General features: G+C 42.0%; 1 protein-coding gene across 3 annotated transcripts; it reads right to left on the bottom strand.

Annotated features, from left to right (window-relative positions):
• Positions 1 to 5,774: 5,774 nt before the first annotated feature.
• On the bottom strand, positions 5,775 to 13,991 carry LOC112232761 (thyroid receptor-interacting protein 6). Of its 3 annotated transcripts, none has more exons than XM_024399982.2 (10): positions 13,908 to 13,991; positions 11,610 to 11,820; positions 11,169 to 11,305; positions 10,812 to 10,895; positions 10,132 to 10,719; positions 9,862 to 9,958; positions 9,540 to 9,709; positions 9,126 to 9,304; positions 8,858 to 8,978; positions 5,775 to 8,693 (listed from the first exon to the last, which is right to left on the bottom strand). In XM_024399982.2, the coding sequence occupies exons 2-10, from the start codon at positions 11,809 to 11,811 to the stop codon at positions 8,562 to 8,564; spliced, it is 1,710 nt and encodes a 569-aa protein (XP_024255750.2). In that variant the 5' UTR covers positions 11,812 to 11,820; positions 13,908 to 13,991; the 3' UTR covers positions 5,775 to 8,561. The 3 variants fall into 3 exon arrangements, with proteins under 3 accessions (XP_024255750.2, XP_024255751.2, XP_042154245.1); XM_024399983.2 differs by having other exon boundaries at positions 8,558 to 8,693; positions 8,858 to 9,016; XM_042298311.1 differs by lacking the exon at positions 5,775 to 8,693 and having other exon boundaries at positions 8,912 to 9,041.
• Positions 13,992 to 18,312: the final 4,321 nt, after the last annotated feature.

Raw genomic sequence — 18,312 nt, 5'->3', positions numbered from 1 at the left:
ATCAAAAATCAAAAACGTATTGTAATGTTCTAAGTATGTCGCTTTCTCATAGGTTGTCATGTGAAATAATACTGAACAGGTTTAAGGTTGGGGTCTAGTACAGCAGTCTATCAAAAGACATATAGTTGAAATCGGATGTTTACATACACCTTGGCCAAATACATTTAAATTCAGTTTTTCAGAACTCCTGACATTTAATCTAAGTAAAAATTCCCTTTCTTAGGTCAGTTAGGATCACCACTTTATTTTAAGAATGTGAAACATGCAGAAAAATAGTAGAGAGAATGATTTATTTCAACTTTTATATCTTTCATCACATTCCCAGTGGGTCATAAGTTTACATACAGTACAATCAATTAGTATTTGGTAGCATTGCCTTTAAATTGTTTAACTTGGGTCAAACATTTCAAGTAGCCTTCCACAAGCTTCCCACAATAAGTTGGGTGCATTTCGGCTCATTCCTCCTGACAGAGCTGGTGTAACTGAGTGAGGTTTGTAGGCCTCCTTGCTCACACACACTTTTTCAGTTCTGCCCACAAATTCTCTATAGGATTGAGGTCAGGGCTTTGTGATGGCCACTCCAATACCTTGACTTTGCTGTCCTTAATCCATTTTGCCACAACTTTGGAAGTATGCTTGGGGTCATTGACCATTTGGAAGACACATTTGCGACAAGCTTTAACTTCCTGACTGATGTCTTGAGATGTTGCTTCAACATATCCACATAATTTTCCATCCTCATGATGCCATCTACTTTGTGAAGTGTACCAGTCCCTCCTGCAGCAAAGCACCCCCACAACATGATGCTGCCACCCCCGTGCTTCACGGTTGGGATGGTGTTCTTAGGTTTGCAAGCCTCCCCCTTTTTCCTCCAAACATAAAGATGGTCATTATGGCCAAACAGTTCTAACTTTGTTTCATCAGACCAGAGGACATTTCTCCAAAAAGTACAATCTTTGTCCCCATGTGCAGTTGCAAAGCGTAGTCTGGCTTTTCTATGGTGGTTTTGGAGCAATGGCTTCTTCCTTGCAGAGCAGCCTTTCAGGTTATGTTGATACAGGACTCGTTTTACTGTGGATATACTTTTGTACCAGTTTCCTCCAGCATCTTCACAAGGTCCTTTGCTGTTGTTCTGGGATTGATTTGCACTTTTCACACCAACGTACGTTCATCTCTAGGAGACAGAACGCGTCTCCTTCCTGAGCGGTATGACGGCAGCGTGGTACCATGGTGTTTATACTTGCATGCTGTTGTTTGTACAGATGAATGTGGTACATTCTCAGGCTTTTGGAAATTGCTCCCAAGGATGAACCAGACCTGTGGAAGTCTACAGTTGTTTTTCTGAAGTCTTGGCTGATTTCTTTTGATTTCCCCATCATGTCAAGCAAAGAGGCACTGAGTTTGAAGGCAGGCCTTGAAATACATCCACAGATACACCTCCAATTGATTGAAATATTGTCAATTAGCTTATTAGAAGCTTCTAAAGCCATGATATCATTTTCTGGAATTTTCCAAGCTGTTTGAAGGCAGTCAACTTAGTGTTTGTAAACTTCTGACCCACTGGGATTGTGATACAGTGAATTATAAGTGAAATAATCTGTCTGTAAACAATGGTTGGAAAAATTACTTGTGTCATGTACAAAGTAGATGTCCTAACCGACTTGCCAAAACTATAGTTTGTTAATTAACAAGAAATTTGTGGAGTGTTTGAAAAACTAGCATGAATGACTTCAACATAAGTGTATGTAAACTTCCGACTTCAACTGTACACATGGCGTAGTATGCTGGAAAAAAAGGATGGTTTATTGAATTGATCACATACTACAATCGGCATTCGAGAAGAAAGCTAATCATTTACACACACCTACTTCAAACTCGAGTCAAATTGTACAAACACCTGCTCAGTCTATTCCGCTCAAGGACAAATAAGATTATTCTGCACTTATCTGTACGATGCTGTGGAACATAAAACAATTACACACCGTTAATCTCAATATCACAGATAAACATAGACTTGGTGACAATAGCAGTACAACAGGAGTTGAAATAAATAAAGTGGAAATTCAACTCACAGGGCTCAAAACAGGGACCTTCATATCATTGTGCTCATTGACCTATACTCTGAGAAGAATCAAATACTGAAACAAAACATGATTCTGGACAAAGGAAACAATTGGTATTTTAAGGGTCCTGTAGTTGGAAGAGAAGCTTCAAAACCGTAAAATCATACTACCAGTTTTTACGTTACAAAATGAAGACAACGGGACGGAGAATCTTAAGGACAAATTACATCAACACAATGTGTGAATAATTCCAATGTCGCAGAGTTACTTAAACATGGTCGATGGTGCTATGAGGGCAGGGATTGGACACAAATCAAAGTCCTAAGGCTAAACTTAAACAAAAACCCATAATGAACACAAGAGGTTGTTCTCAGCCCAAGTGGCCAGTATGTAGAACCCAGTTTCTCATTAACCTCCACGGGATCGGTGACCCCCCCACCCCACAGGACAGTTGAGATAACGTGCGCTAATGTGATTAGCATGAGGTTGTAAGTAACAAAAACATTTCCCAGGACATAGACATATCTGATATAGGCAGAAAGCTTAACTTCATGTTAATCTAGCTGCACTGTCCAATTTACAGTTGCTATTAGTGAAAGACTACCATGCTATTGTTTGAGGAGAGTGCACAGTTATGAACCTGAAAATGTATCAATAAACCAAATAGGCACATTTGGGCAGACCTGAATTTGTATTTTATTTTTAAATACAGAAATGCAATGGTTCATTGGATCAGTCTAAAACTTTGCACACACATTCCTGCTATCTCGTAGCCAAAATCTAAATGTTGCCTAAACTGGAATAATACTTTTTGGGCTTTCTCTTGCATTTCAAAGATGGAACCAAAAATATATATAAAGACTTGCATGTTTATTAAAATAATCTTTTACCATATCTAATGTGTTATATTCTCCTGCATTAATTTCACAATTCCACCAACTTCAAAGTGTTTACTTTGAAGTTGTAGCAAGAATATGCATATCCTTGCTACAGGCAGTTAGATTTGGGTATGTCATTTTAGGTGAAAATTGGAAGAAAAAAAAGGGTTGGAGCCTTAAGAGGTTTTTACAGTTTCTCAGTCTGTTTGGTGCATTTCTTAGATCAAAAAAGTGCAATTCTTGATACTACTTGTACAAATTCCAAATCATCTCGTCACTTGTGCACATCATTAAAACAATTTCTTATTCCTTTGAACACATTGTAATATATAATGTACAAGTGTCAGCTTTTTTCCACATTATCAATTGCTCATGTCATGTTGATCAAAATATAGTAGATGGTTCTCTGTTGAATAGTCTTACCCCTCAAAACATCTAGGCATTAGTTCCTTCCATAAGCCATTACATGCAAAATTGTTGAACTATTTGTCATAAACTGTCAAGCATAGTTTTACACATTTCTAGTAGACCTTTTGTACAAAAACTTGAATTGATGAATCGTGCAGGTGAAATTGACCCTCACTCATGAAGGAATGTAAAGTGATTGTTGGTTGAACTATCAACCAGTTGTCTAAATTGCTCAAAGCTGCATCTCATGAAGAATCAATTGGCAAGCATATATAGACAGACCACAACACAGTTGCAATTTTCCAATAATGGATGGACCAGGAAATGAACAGGGTCGACAGCCAAGAGGAGGAAGAAGAGGAGCAAGGATGCGTGGTGGAAGGCAAAACAGAGGAAGAGGCAGAAGAGGACATAGGCGCATATCTGATGACATAAGGGCAACTATTGTACACCATGTTGTCAATCATAGCCTTACAATGGCTGTGTCGGGTCGAAGGGTGCAGCCAAATATTGGGAGATCAACAGTGTCCTCAATAGTTCAAACGTTTCGAAGAGAGAACAGGTTTGTCCACCAATGTACAGTGCACTGTTACTGTATATGAGCAGTATACTCTGTACTTCCTACAATGCTTCATATTACAGTAGTCCACTTGTATTTCACAGCATACAGAAATATACTCTATACAGATACATACTGCACCTTACATGCACCCACCTGTATGTTTTACAGTATAATGTGTGTTCGCATAGTTTTTGTCTATGTGAAAGTGTGCGATGCATCACTGCATTTTCCCACACATAGGACTGCAAGATTACCTCAAACCAGTGGCAGAGGACGCCTTTTCACACCTCAACAGAAGGAGGCTATTTTCACCATGGTCCTAGCAAACAATGCCATGAGACTCAGGGAAATACAAAGGACCATTATAGAAGACACCGATGTCTTTGAAAACATCCATACGGTGAGCATCTCAACCATCGACAGGGTGCTGCATAGAAACCAGATGAGTATGAAACAGCTGTACCGTGTAACATTCCAAAGGAATGAGGACAGAGTTAAGGAGCAACGGTACCAGTACGTACAGGTAAAACATATCTATGTAACTACTTTACAGCAACATTTTTATAGTGATACATAGTACAGTAAGCATAAACTGCACACATTTCATTGCTGTCGAAGGAACATGCAATATATGTACATTTTGTCACTCTTCCTTACCAAAACAAATTCAACTGTGTGTTCTGGGATATAGTGTATAATGGAGTTGGAATCAAGTGAACCCTCTCACAACTTTGTATACGTGGATGAGGCTGGCTTCAACCTGACCAAATGCAGAAGGCGGGGTCGGAATATCATCCGTCACAGAGCTACTGTGGATTTGACAGGCCAACGGGGAGGAAATATCACCATGTGTGCTGCTATTTCGGAGCATGGTGTCCTAACCCATATCCCTTATAGGGCCATGCAACACCCAGCATCTACTCAACTTTTTAAAGACTCTCTACAGGGCTCTCATCCCTGATGATGAGGGGTCTGTTTAGATAGGATTTGTCAAAGTATGTGGTCATTTGTGATAATGTGAGTTTCCATCGATCAAACATCATAAGGCAATGGTTTGTGACCCACCCGAGGATGCTCATAGAATTCCTCCCACCTTTGAGGAATTCCTCCCAATTGAGGAGTTCTTTTCAGCATGGAGGTGGAAGGTGTACGATCGTCAGCCACACACACAGATGACTCTGCTGGCTGCAATGGATGCAGCATGTGAGGACATCACAGTAGACGCCTGCAGAGGATCTATAAGGCATTCCAAAAGATTCTTTCCACGTTGCATTGGAAGGGAAAATATCCGGTGTGATGTGAATGAGAATATGTGGGCCGACAGACAGGAACGTCTGGATGTGTAGAGACAGCACAACTGTGCTGCAGGCAAAGATGTGCCTTAGGGGTGGTTTCCTGTGTTTCTTTCTAATTTAGTTTTTCCTTTGTGCCCATTGGGTTGTCCAGTCTCTTTCAATCAATAATCCACATACAGTAATATGTAAATAGTACTGTTGAAATTGATATGCTATAGAAGTGCAGCCTTGTGCATTTTCAATACAGTAACTGTCATCCAAACTATAGCCTAAGTTTACATCAGGTAATACTGTCAAAGTACAGTTACATTGACAATATGCCTAAACATTTTGACGACCTTGTTCGTGAACAATGACTCAATGACAACATTCTGATGATCATTCTCATGATCATTGGCATGAATATTTACTTTTGAGATGCACTAAGTATTTTTAGTGACTGACTAGCTTTAGAAACATCTATTGTATATTGCAGTTTGTACAAATTGTTCTGAAAATTGCACTTATTATTTTGCACATGTTAGGGATGATGTGAAAAATGCACCAAAGCAACTGAGAAAAACTAAGACAATGGCAAGCATACTTCATTGCACCTTATTCATCTTCATTGTAACATATCAAATCAACCCAAATATTAAAAAAGGAAAAACATTTGAAAAGCACATTCACATTTTAAAAGAGGGGGTTTGGACTGGTATACAAGTAACATTCTCTGAAATGCAGCACCATTATCATTATACAAAACGCTGTCCTGGGGAATACAATATTGATGTTATGTTCTGACATGTGGTGCCAAATACCATTACATGACGGGCTACAGTGCATAAGGGCTCCCGAGTGGCGCAGCGGCCTAAGGCACTGCATGAGGCATCACTACAGTCCCTGGTTTGATTCCAGTCTGTATCACATCCGGCCATGATTGGGAGTCCCATAGGGCGGCTCACAATTGGCCCAGCGTTGTCCGGTTCGCCTGGGGTAGGCAGTCATTGGAAATAAGAATTAGTTCTGAACTGATTGGCCTAATTTTAAAAAGTTGCATTTAAAATAAAAAAATACGTTATTAACATCCAATGAGATCAAAGCATCGACTTTAATGGGCAGCAGGGTAGCCTAGTGGTTAGAGCGTTGGGCTAGTAACCGGAAGGTTGCAAGTTCAAATCCCCGAACCCACTGTTCCTAGGCCGTCATTGAAGATAAGAATTTGTTCTTAACTGACTTGCCTAGTTAAATAAAGGTTAAATTAATGATCATGTTCTCTCTAACCAATCTTTCTTTGTCTACTTTCTAAAAACTCTTATTCACTGCACAACACACTAACTCCACCCACTTGGTCTCCAAACACATTCACTCCACAACCAAAACCACCTGCAATATAAACTCAGTCACAGAAATACTTCACATGTGTGCACTTTATGAGGAAGTTCAGCACTGTTATTGACTTTAGTGGTATAAAAAATATATGTTCCATTATCTGGACTTGTCAGTTACCCCACAGCAAGGAAGACATTGTATTTCTCATCATTATCCTACTCTTCCTCAATATCACCTAATGTTCATACTTATCATCCACCACATCGTCAATATATATCAATCATTATTTTCCATAGAGCTCCTTTCATGTCCCACCTGTGTCTGGTAGGAGTGTGTGTGAAAGTGTGCAACATATGCAGGATTGTGTGTGTGAGACATGATCTATGTTGGAAATACCCATACTAACATACTGTATAGTACATACTTAATGAGTACTACAAACGATTAGTTCATTTCAGTATACTGTGAACGAAATGGGATCCTTACAGTTGAGGGTACTAGCGCTTCGCCTGTCTACCGGAAGTTGTGAATGTTAATATACAACCTCTTACTAGCTAGTTTGCATAAATTACTAGATAAGACGTTTTACGACTTCGGGTGTGTTCTTAAACTCAATCTGGAGTGCCAGACTGCGCTTGTAAATTCAGAGCATTCCGCTCTCTGAGCGCACACTGGACGCTCGGGATGAGGAGTAAAGTTTATTTCAGCGTTCTGACCCCAAGCTAACGTTGGCTACTTCCAGACAAATGAAATCACTGACCATTTACTCGCACTAGCAGATCTGATTATGCAGTGTTCATGTTATCCAGAGCGTTAGTGACTAACTGTGCTGCTGGCAACAATTTAAGTACGTTTTTTTTTTTGCCGACGTTTACTGACACCGGCCATATTCAACAGGTGTTGAGCGCTAGTAAATTAATTATTCTGCGCTCTGGTACACTCAGACGAGAGAATTTAAGAAAGCGTCCGAATGTCCAACGACTATACCATTTAGCTAAACTAAGAATGACGGGAATAATCAAGTCAATAAACGTTGGGTAGTTAGATAGCCTATAGATAAGATACTGGCAAGTTTGATGTATAAGTAGGCAACGAATGTATAAGTAGCCTAGCTAACATACCGCCTGAATATACTGCTGTAATGACTTTTTATTTAACTAGGCAAGTCAGATAAGAACAAATTCTTATTTACAATGACCGCCTACAGGGGAAAAAATGGGTTACCTGCCTTGTTCAGGGGCAGAAAGACAGATTTTTACATTGTCAGCTCGGGGATTCAATCCAGCAACCTTTCGGTTACTGGATTACTTCTTATTTTGGTGCAAGATACCACATACAGGAACGTTTGGCATACTAACTATATACATACTATGACCAATAAGCATAGTATATAGACAATTCACGTCACAAATAGTATGGTTAGTATGAGTATTCAAACACAGCTATAGTGTGCAACATGCAGGATAGTGTGTGAGATGAGCAATGGTGGAGTCAAGTGTTTGGGGTAGTGCAGCCCCTGCTGCCTGCAGGTCAGGGGCTCTATACAGTACTGCTATGGGACTGAGGGGTAGGGGATAGGGTGTGGTGGAAAGGGAGTAGGGGTAGAGAATGTAGAGGATAGGTGATAGTGTAAAGCAGAGGATACGGAAGGGGATCGAACTTATTGTCAATCCATGTTTCAATACCCTGTCTTGAACCTGTACAAATAAACCTGGTCAAGGGAAATTAAATAATGACTTCATATTGGAGACTGTCAGATTGAGGTTCAATAGTAGGCCAACTACTACTGATTCCTCAGCTTTGGGCATCTGAAGTATAAAGAAAGGCTGAGAGGATTAAAGTGAAGGGGGATGAAGATGCCCTTCGACACTGATCTCAAGTCAGGTTAACATTTCCCCCTTGTGGTTAAGATTACGAGTCAAAGAAGGGTAGAACTGATTCCAGATCTGGTCCTTACGGCAACTTCTACGTAAAGCAGGTGAAAGTAATGAAAGGGTTGAGGGGGTCATAGGTTAAAAGGTAAGATGTGATTTTCCATAGTTGGTTAGCAGTCAGTGGATATTTTAGCAGAGAGGTCCTGGATGCGCCGGGCGCTGCAGCCCTTACACAGGATGTGACCGTCCAAGGGGTAACAGCCTCGCCCCTCACCCTCAGACGACAGGAGCAGACCACACTCCTGGAGGGGACAGAGAACACACACACAGGGTCAATGCAGGAACACTGGATTGGGTTCAACTGATTGGGCTGTGAACTTTTGACGTGATGGCCTGCCAAACTGTAAACATCACTCAACTAGAATGAGATGTATAACTAACACGCACACACACAGTGACCACTCACCTCACACACATAGCAGTTGACGTGGAAGCTGCGGTCCAGCGCCACTATCCTGACCGTCTCCTCTTGGCCAGGCTCGGGCATGATGGCCTGGCCACACACTGAGCAGCGTGGGGCAAACTTCCTGTGTGGGACAGGAGGCTGGAAGTTTCAGCGTCAACACTAACAGAGTTCAGAGGGTGGAAAACTAACAATCAGATATAATAATCTGTCCAATAGACGCATGCCTAAAACTTCAACTCAAAGCGTAATTTGCGTCCGTGTTTCTAACCTGTGGAAGTCGTCTATACAGTGGATCTGGTAGGTGGCGTCCACGGTGAAGGGCACACCGTCCAGGCAGCAGCCACACACAACACAGTTGAAGCAGCGCGGGTGGTAGGCCTTGCCCATGGCCCGTAGGATACGGTCCAGGATGGGCTTGGAGCACTTGGAGCAGCGCTCTAGGGTACTCTGAGGAGGGAGGGAGAGGGGCAGCACAGGTTCAGACAGAATAGTGTGTGTGTGTGTGTGTGTGTGTGTGTGAGAGAGAAGCCGATAGTTATGGAGATAAACGCCGAGAAAGAGTGAAAGAGAAGGCGAGATCAACTGATGAATTGAGAGAATACTGCTAAAAAGAAACTTAGAACAAAAGAGAGCGAGAAGAGCCTTCTCAATACAAAGGGGACAGTCAGTGACAGCCACTCACAATGTAACAGCTCTCGCAGTAGCTCTGCTTGTCCAGGGCGTAGAACGGTTGCCCCCGGAGACGAGTGTGGCAGGTGATGCAAGTGAAACACTCCACGTGGAACACCTGCTCCATGGCAATACAGCCACTGCCGTCGCCAAGGACGTTGTCACCGCAACGTGCACAGCGACCTGGTTGTATTGAAAGGGGAGAAGAGATGCGGAAAATGGGAGGGACATATTGTGGCATTGAAAGGAACTGTGTCACCCAAGGAAAAATTAAGATGTAATAACAGTCCAGTCAAAACATAGGACATACAATTTTATTAGAAAGTGGAACGTACCAAAGTATTCTTCTGTAGGGGGATGATTCATGTCATACACCAACTCCTTAGTGAGCTGGTCCAACTCCTCCTCTGGCCTCAGAACTGCTGTCCCCTGCTTGACAAATATGAACTTTTTCCATAAAGATCAACATAGAGACTTTACTTTCCCATTTAGGTCAGTGAAACCAAGAGACTGAAGATACATATTGAAAAAGGACCATAGTTTACCTTAAAAAAAAAAAAGACACCACAAACAGTCATAGATGTTTGAACTCCACAGACACTCACCTTACTGGGCTGATTGGCGGAGCTTGGTGCCGAGCCTGACCCTGATTGGTGAGTCTCTGGGCCTCTATTGGACATGGGGCACTGGGTAGCTCTCCCTCCAGACCCTGCATCACTCCCCTTGTAACCCTTCTCAGAGTGCAGCTCCTGGGCTTGGGAATCGGGTTGTGGAGGGTACCAGCCCAGGGGGCCAGTCTGATTCTGGGATGGGGGCCACAACGCGTGCTGGCGGTGTGGGGGAGGGGTGTAAGCCTGTTCGGCTTGCCTACCAGTCTGGGAGTTGGTGACAGGCTGGGCTGTTTTGACCTGGACACTGAACCTCGGGCCAGTAGGAGTGGAGGCGGTAGTGTAGGGGGCAGGGACAGGCTGGGGGTAGCGTTTGGATACCTGGGCGTCGGTGTAGTCTGGCTGAGGGAAGTACTGGAGACCCTGGTGGGGATCACTGGGGTATGGGGGTGCAGGAGGGTACTGGGACTGGGGGTGAGGGGAGAATCCCATGGACTGCCTGCCCTGAGAGGGTTCTCCTGGCTGGGCTGAGGGTTTGTAGCAGTCCCCTGAGATGTGTTTGTCGTAAGGCACGTTGTCGTACAGCTGCGAAAGAATGGAACGGGACCATAAATATATATATATATATATATTTAAAGCATTCCTAACAGTCCCATGTAGTCAGTCAGGTAGCCTACCTGTGCGCTGTTTTGTGGATGGCTGTCCAGATCGGCCAGCATGCAGGTGAGCGAGTCAATCTCTGCATCGATGTTGGAGTGGTGCTTTAGAAAATTGAGCAGGATCACATAATAAAGATGGGCGCCTTTATAAAATGTCACAACAGAAGGAGATGAATAGGTAGAGCAAATGTAGAAATGTGCACGTGTTTGTCCTTTGTCCCGATACATTTTTATTTTAATATTACAGAGCAATTTCTGGCTTCATAACAAAATTACACTACTACAAATCTTTGCCTAGAAAGTACACTAAACACCATGGTGAAATGGACCAATAATCAGTGGGAATTCCAGGCTACAGATGCAATTACAACCTACCATCAGCTGGTAGCGGTCCATGTGAGGGTTCAAGGATTGGTCTTCTTTGAGCCTTTGGGGAGGTGGTTGGTAGTAGTGGTCATTAGATTTAGGGTGAAACCCTGGGTCCTCTTGGTGGTGGTGCTGCATGGGCCCAGCTGTAGAACACATACAAAACAGTGCACTTTACATTTACAAACAAGACTTAATAACCACAGGGTACACACTTACATTAATCACAACAAACATTTATTTACATCAAGATGTTTATTTACGTCAAGTGCTAATCACCAAAGGTGTTGATGTACTCAGTAGTGTGTCAGGACCAACGCTCTACTCCAAGGCTTGAGCTACAGAATAACGGACTTCTGATTTTCACAATAGTCCAGCACAAATTCATAATAGCAAGGTTTCACACAAGACAAGCCCAGTGTAATGTAAGGCCCACCACCATGTTCTTACCTGTGGATCTTGTAGCCAAGTACCTAGTGGCCATTCCGCCTCCTCCTCTGTTCTGGTCATGGACCACATACTTGGGCCGGGTGTCCGAGGAGACCTTCATGGGCAGCTGTCTGTACACGGCTGGTCCAGATTGGGACATTCGAGGGACCGGTCTCACTGGGCTATCCAGAGTCTTTGGAGGCGGCCAGGTAGGACCAGACATGTCAGGGTTCTTAAAAAAAGGTTGTCGTGATTAAACTGTTACTATTTAAAACTATAACAAAACACTTACATGTTGGTATTAATCAGGTTCTTATATTAAAACGAAAACAGCTGCAAGTCCTATTTTGGCAATTAGATTTTTTTAAACTGCCACACCAACATACTTTCTGTTGGCATATTTAGGTCACAGGTAAGCACTGTAAACCCAGAGATGCTTCAACCTGGATTTCCTATGTCAACTCACATACGTGGTTTAACAATAGGCTTATAGTTGAGAAGCAACTATGGCAACTGCTCGGCATCTGACCCTAAAGTGCTACAGAGGGTCGTGCATACGGCCCAGTTCATCACTGTGGCCAAGCTTCCTGCCATCCAGGACCTATATAATAGCCAGTGTCAAAGGAAAGCCCATAAAATTGTCAGAGACTCCAGTCACCCAAGTCGGACTGTTTTCTCTGCTAGCGCACAGCAAGCGGTACCAGAGCGCCAAGTCTAGGACCGAAAGGGGATCCTTAACAGCTTCTACCCCCAAGCCATAAGACTGCTGAACAATTAATCAAATGGCCACCAGACTATTACATTGACCCCCCCCCATTGGTTTTGTACACTGCTGATACACGCTGTTTATTATGTATGCATAGTCACTTCACCCCTACCTACATGTACAGATTACCTCAACTAACCTGTACCCCCACACACTGACTCAGTACTGGTTATTATGTTACTTTAGTTTAATTGGTAAATATTTTCTTAACTCTCCTTGAACTGCACTGTTGGTTAAGGGATTGTATAAGTAGGCATTTCACGTTAACGTTATACATATGACAAATAAAGTTTGATAGTGCATTCCCAACCATAAGGGAATTCCAGCCAACACAGGCACCAGAGGGGTATACTACAAAGCAGGATCAATGAGTTAGCCAGCTAACTTGCCTAAATATTCAGAAAACACTGCATTCTTTGGAAAGAAACTTGAAATGTTCACGTTTTTCTTTTAACCCTAGCAATATACAGCTGATTCAAATAATCAGCTTGATGAGTCGGTTATTTGAATCAGCTGTGTAGTGCTAGGGCAAAAGCCAAAATTTGCACCTGGGGGGGTCCATTTTACTTTTTTAATGAAGCAGAACATCTATAGTAATTTCTGGTTGTTTATCAAAGGTAGCTGGCAAACATTGTTTTAGCGATGTAGTATACGACTCTGTTCCAGAGTGCGCCAAAACACAAACTCAAAAACGCACACAAACCCCACAGGTGCAAGACCTATGGCTTGTCCCACTATTACCCATGGGTCTGTATCCACTACAATATTTATTGTCTCTGACGTTTACACTGAACTCTAAATGATCCCAAATTAAGTTGTAACAACAAAAACAAGAGAGGAAATGTTGTGCAATGATGTCTCTGGTTAGGCACCTGGACCTGGTTCATAACAAAATACACATTACACAAGGCAGTGAAAAAATAAAACCAGACTGGTAGGGTACAGCTGTAAGGATGGGACTGTAATTAGGCCTACAATCTTATTAGGATGCAATACATTCTTCTCCAAACTTTGAACATGACAGCACCTATGGTGATAATTAATCTACCTTACACCTCATATTTATAAACTATCAAAATGTATAACGTAGTTTGCATTATGTTAACTACACGTTAATGGCTCGAGTCATGGTCTATATGTTATGGAGTAGCTGTCCCTCCTCCCACCGATCTGATTTAAACCTAAATCCGGCTGAGCACACACTCAAATCCGAGGATTGCTGGGCCGGATAATTTATCACAGCGGCGTTATCATTCTGTGATTAAAATCCATTTGTTTTAGTCTTACGGTGGATCACAAGACCACTAACCAACTTGATATCAGTTGCCTAATCATGATAACCACACTTTTGATTTGAGCTATCTGTCAAACGTAAATTGAATTGGAGAGCTGGAGCGAGCTAGAGTTGATACATTGTCGCAGCCATAGCAACTTTACATTGTTGCAATTCCAGCCTACCAAAACTTCAGCAATTAAAACAATAACACGACTACTGCGATTGGGACGTAGGTATTGTAGGCTACGGCGAATAGGCTGGAATTAAGATGTCCTACCTCTTAAAAATCCCAAAGCATTCGGTCTCCTCGTCTTCATACTCATGTACAAACGAAAGATATTTCAGTGAAGCGACAATGAGGCTAGATCACGTACAAACAAACAATGTTACATCTTATAGCCTACTTGCAGCGCAACTTTATACACGATCAAATGTAGAAACTATTGCTTTGTCAAATTACGCTGAGGCAAATAACATGTGTACGCTAGTTAGTAGGCTAACTAATTATGTCTAGAAAATGATTCACTTTTTCAGTTTTAATCCAATTTTGGTTGCTGCAGCGTCAATGTCGCCTAGCTAGGGATATCAAATTGGTCAGTTACACTGACGTCTGTCTACTTGCGAGGTAATGCAGGTAAATTACAACAATTACCGTAATGACATGTTTGTTAAGTTGTTTGTTTGGGCTGCACATGAAGGATAGCCTACACTTGAACACAAGCACGCGAAATTAAACTTTGAGTTATTCGGCGTAGAATAAAAGTAGCTCTTTACAGTTAGCTACTTATTTTTTTCGTCTAGTAACCTACTTTCTCATGGATCCTGCTTTTATCACAGGCCTTCAGCTTGCTACGTCATCATAGCCTTTCAAATGTGCGACGTGAACTTCGTGGTGAACCATGAATGTATTAATTTATTATGAATAAAAAATGTAAATAAAAAAACGTGGTGGACCATGAGCACATGCCTGAAGTAGGAGGATGGGGTATGACGTGCTGCATGTTGTACATTACAGAGGGATCAGCCAGTTGTGAAGATGAAAATGTACTACTTCAAAATGGAGATTACCTCAACTGCACTGCTCATGCTGTTACAGACGCTGTAATGGCAGAGACTGCATGGCACAGGCACAGTCTTTGATCAGTTATAACCCAATGCATAGCCCATGTCAGACAGATTTGGAAATGCCCATTTTGTTAGCTGATCCTGCTTTAAGACATCCCCCTCTTACTAAAAAAAACGACTTAAAAAAAACATGAGTCAATTCAGATTCTTAGAATCTGAATTAAATTCTTAGCCTTACATCTGCACCTGATAGGCTTCTAGGAATTTGCAATTGACAAACAATATTCTTCATGTTACAAAGAAGCCTTTGCAAAAACAGACAGACAGACAGACAGCAGACAGACAGACAGACAGACAGACAGACAGACAGACAGACAGACAGACAGACAGACAGACAGACAGACAGACAGACAGATAGATAGATAGATAGATAGATAGATAGATAGATAGATAGATAGATAGATAGATAGATAGATAGATAGATAGATAGAAATTTATTAAGTATATGTTTTTCCTCATCAATCTACACACAATATCCTATAAGCAAAGCAAAAACAGAAATACCTTATTTACATAAATATTCAGACCCTTTGCTATCAGACTCGAAATTGAGCTCAGGTGCATCATGCTTCCATTGATCATCTTTGAGATGTTTCTACAACTTGATTAGTGTCCACCTATAGTACATTTAATTGATTGGACATGATTTGGAAAGGCACACATCTGTCTATATAATGTCCCGCAGTTGAAAGTGCATTTCAGAGCAAAAAACAAGCCATGGGGTCAAAGGAATTGTGCGTAGATAGATGAGGGGGAAAAACTATTTAATACATTTTAGAATAAGGCTGTAAGGTAAAAAAACATGTGGAAAAAGTCAAGGGGTCTGAATACTTTCCGAAGGCACTGTATCTCGCTCGCTCTCTGTCTCGCCCACTCGCCTATGTCCCCAGACAGTGCTTCAAATGAAGCTCTATTTCAATATGTTTTGCTCTTTTGCATATCATTGCACCGGTTTTCTGTTATTTTTTTCTAATTCCTACCACCATCTAAGGGAGACAAAATTCCTACACCCCCCCCCCTAACCTTCTCTATCAGGATAGTGGTTACAGCTTGCCCTTATATGTCCAGAATGCTCGGCAAGCACAGGAAGAAACAGTTTATATGAATCTGTGGTATTGTTTCAGGCTCTTGTTGTCAACACCTTTTAAGGTATGTAGTAAAGTAGTTCCCCAAGCAACAAAGCGACAGCCCAATCAAGAGCTTTCCCGGAATTGCATTTTTTGTGCTTCAGAACCAGAAACAAAATAGGAAATATAGTCAAACATGAAAGAATTCATTGTCAAATGCATTCTGAAAAATGTGCATAATCAAAAAAGCTAAGTATTTTAGAGTGTTCTTTAAATTGTACTCTTTAACTATGTCTTGTTTTATTTGGTAAGATTATTGACCTTTGCCCTTGATTATATAACCACAATGTTACTGTACGGGAGGTGATGTTTCACCCAACCGGTCTCTAGTCCTGTACATACAGTATCAGAACGACAACCATAACACACTACAATAACCACAACCTTCCAAATTAAAGTTTTGATAAAGCTCCTATCATTTACATGGGCATAGTAGTGGACACTGACAGATTGGGTGAACAAGGGGAAGTCTCCATTAGCTAGCAGAGCCTTGCCAACTGGACAGACTGAATGGCTTCCGCTCATTGGCGAACCTGTTTCGTAATGTTCTCACTTTTCCTCAACCGCCCCCCTCTTCCGTTCCTCTCACAATGCCTGGAAGTATCTTAAACCCAGGCTACATCTTTTTCTCTGTTTTCTTAAATGTTGTTTATCTTTCATCGTTTTTTTTCTCCCTTTTTTATAACGACACAATTGCTCTGGCCTCCATCAAAACAAATACAAGCACAAGGACACACACACGCACTCAACACCCCGGGCAAAACACTCTGCTTCCGACTCGCATTTACACTATGGGTTTATACCCAAACATGGCCATATTGGTTGATTTGTCATTGTTTGCAGCTTGTACACATATATTTCAACTCCTACAAAATTATTTTTCACTGACAGAAAAATGGGATTAACATTGGTCTCCTTTTAAAGGGAAGTATTTTTCTTCTATTTGATTTGGGTTGGCTTCAACAGTCCATGAATTTGTTGTTTCATGCATAATAACTTTAACACCCTATTACAGAGATGAAATAATACGAATCAGGGAGTATTATCTGCATCATCTTGACAGATTCAACGCTTGTTTTCCTTAAATGGTGGAGAACCTACCCTCTCTCACTGCTTATAAAACCACAAAACGATTAAAAAGAAAAACACAATTCAACAGAAACTGAAATCTCAGGTTTGCAGTTTGCATCATCCCTATGGACTGTCTGCTGTTTCTGCAAGGGCGGGCCTCTCTCTCTCTCTTGACTCTTATCTCCTTCTGGTCTTGACCGACCGACAGACGCCTTGAAACTCGCTCAAGGTCCTCCGGTTCTGTCAGAATTATTTGATCTGAAGGAAATGCAAGTTCATGGTGCACTGAAGCAGCCCGTCTATTAGGTCTGTGTGTTGTAATGTCATGCACCTCTTTGTGAACCAAGGCTGTGCTTAAGATGGTCACTTTTCCACTTGTTTTTAAGTTAATGCTGACCTTTGACACTTTGTTCCTCCCCCCCTCCCTCATCCCCTCCCCATGTCTCCTGCTCCACTTATTATTGACGGATGTCCTGCGCAGGCGTTCTTCCTCCTCTTCTTGGTGCGCCTCGCAGGATGCATTCATATATGGTGTGTGTGTGCGTGTGTGTGTGTGTGTGTGTGTGTGTGTGTGTGTGTGTGAGTGTGTTCGGCAGTTCCTGCGCATCTGTCCTCTGCTTTTCTAATAGTCTTGGCGGTTGTTGTTTTGCAAGCCAGGGAGAGAGTATCTCCCATATCGCCCCCCTGCCTCCCTCCTCCCCACACTCTCCTGTTTCCTTCCTCTAAGTGCCCATAACACGTTGGCCTCTCCCCTCAGACAGTAGGCCAGAAGCTTCCGGAAGACTTTACGGAGAGCTCATAACTTTACGTTCACCTGGATCTGTCACCTCAGAAATATACTCTTTATGACTGCATGACGAAGAGGTATACAATATGTCATATGCGAGTCTCTGTCTGATTTTCACACAGATTTTGCTGTATGCTCACCCTAAGTTGCAGTGAGTTGAGTAAGGATACTATATGCGTCTGGTGTGAAAGCCTGATGTATGTGGAAGTGCAACGTTAAATCCATCAAGTCAATGGCTTCTGCTCTGTCTATACAATGTTACATTTCAAGAATGGTCCCTTCTCTGATATCTGAAGAGCCTCAGTTCCCGAGGGGCAGGTTGTGAGTTTGGAACAAGGTTTGTTTATCTAACATGTAGGTGTTCTTTAACTTCCTGGAGAGGGTTCATGGGGAGGAAGGCGTTGGTGGTGGAGGATGGAGGATGGTCTTCTCTGACCCTAAGGTTCAGCTCCTGGAGAGCCTCACCCTCAGCAACATAATCGCTATTCCCTTCGGATCCTCATATATATTTGTTCTACTCAGACCACTTTCCTGCCATTACTTTGTTTGCAGAGACTATGGGGTTAGAAAAA

This window comes from Oncorhynchus tshawytscha, linkage group LG15 (assembly GCF_018296145.1).
Source record: "Oncorhynchus tshawytscha isolate Ot180627B linkage group LG15, Otsh_v2.0, whole genome shotgun sequence".
NCBI classification, from domain to species: Eukaryota; Metazoa; Chordata; class Actinopteri; order Salmoniformes; family Salmonidae; genus Oncorhynchus; species Oncorhynchus tshawytscha.
This window is presented reverse-complemented; position numbering and strand designations above follow the sequence as displayed.

Excerpts from the sequence above, each read along its gene's own strand:
- LOC112232761 (XM_024399982.2), bottom strand. The coding sequence starts at position 11,811 with ATGTCTGGTCCTACCTGGCCGCCTCCAAAGACTCTGGATAGCCCAGTG. Across the intron at positions 10,720-10,811 it reads ATCCACAAAACAGCGCACAG|CTGTACGACAACGTGCCTTA; the intron begins GTAGGCTACCTG and ends ATTCTTTCGCAG. Across the intron at positions 9,710-9,861 it reads CCCTACAGAAGAATACTTTG|GTCGCTGTGCACGTTGCGGT; the intron begins GTACGTTCCACT and ends CAATACAACCAG.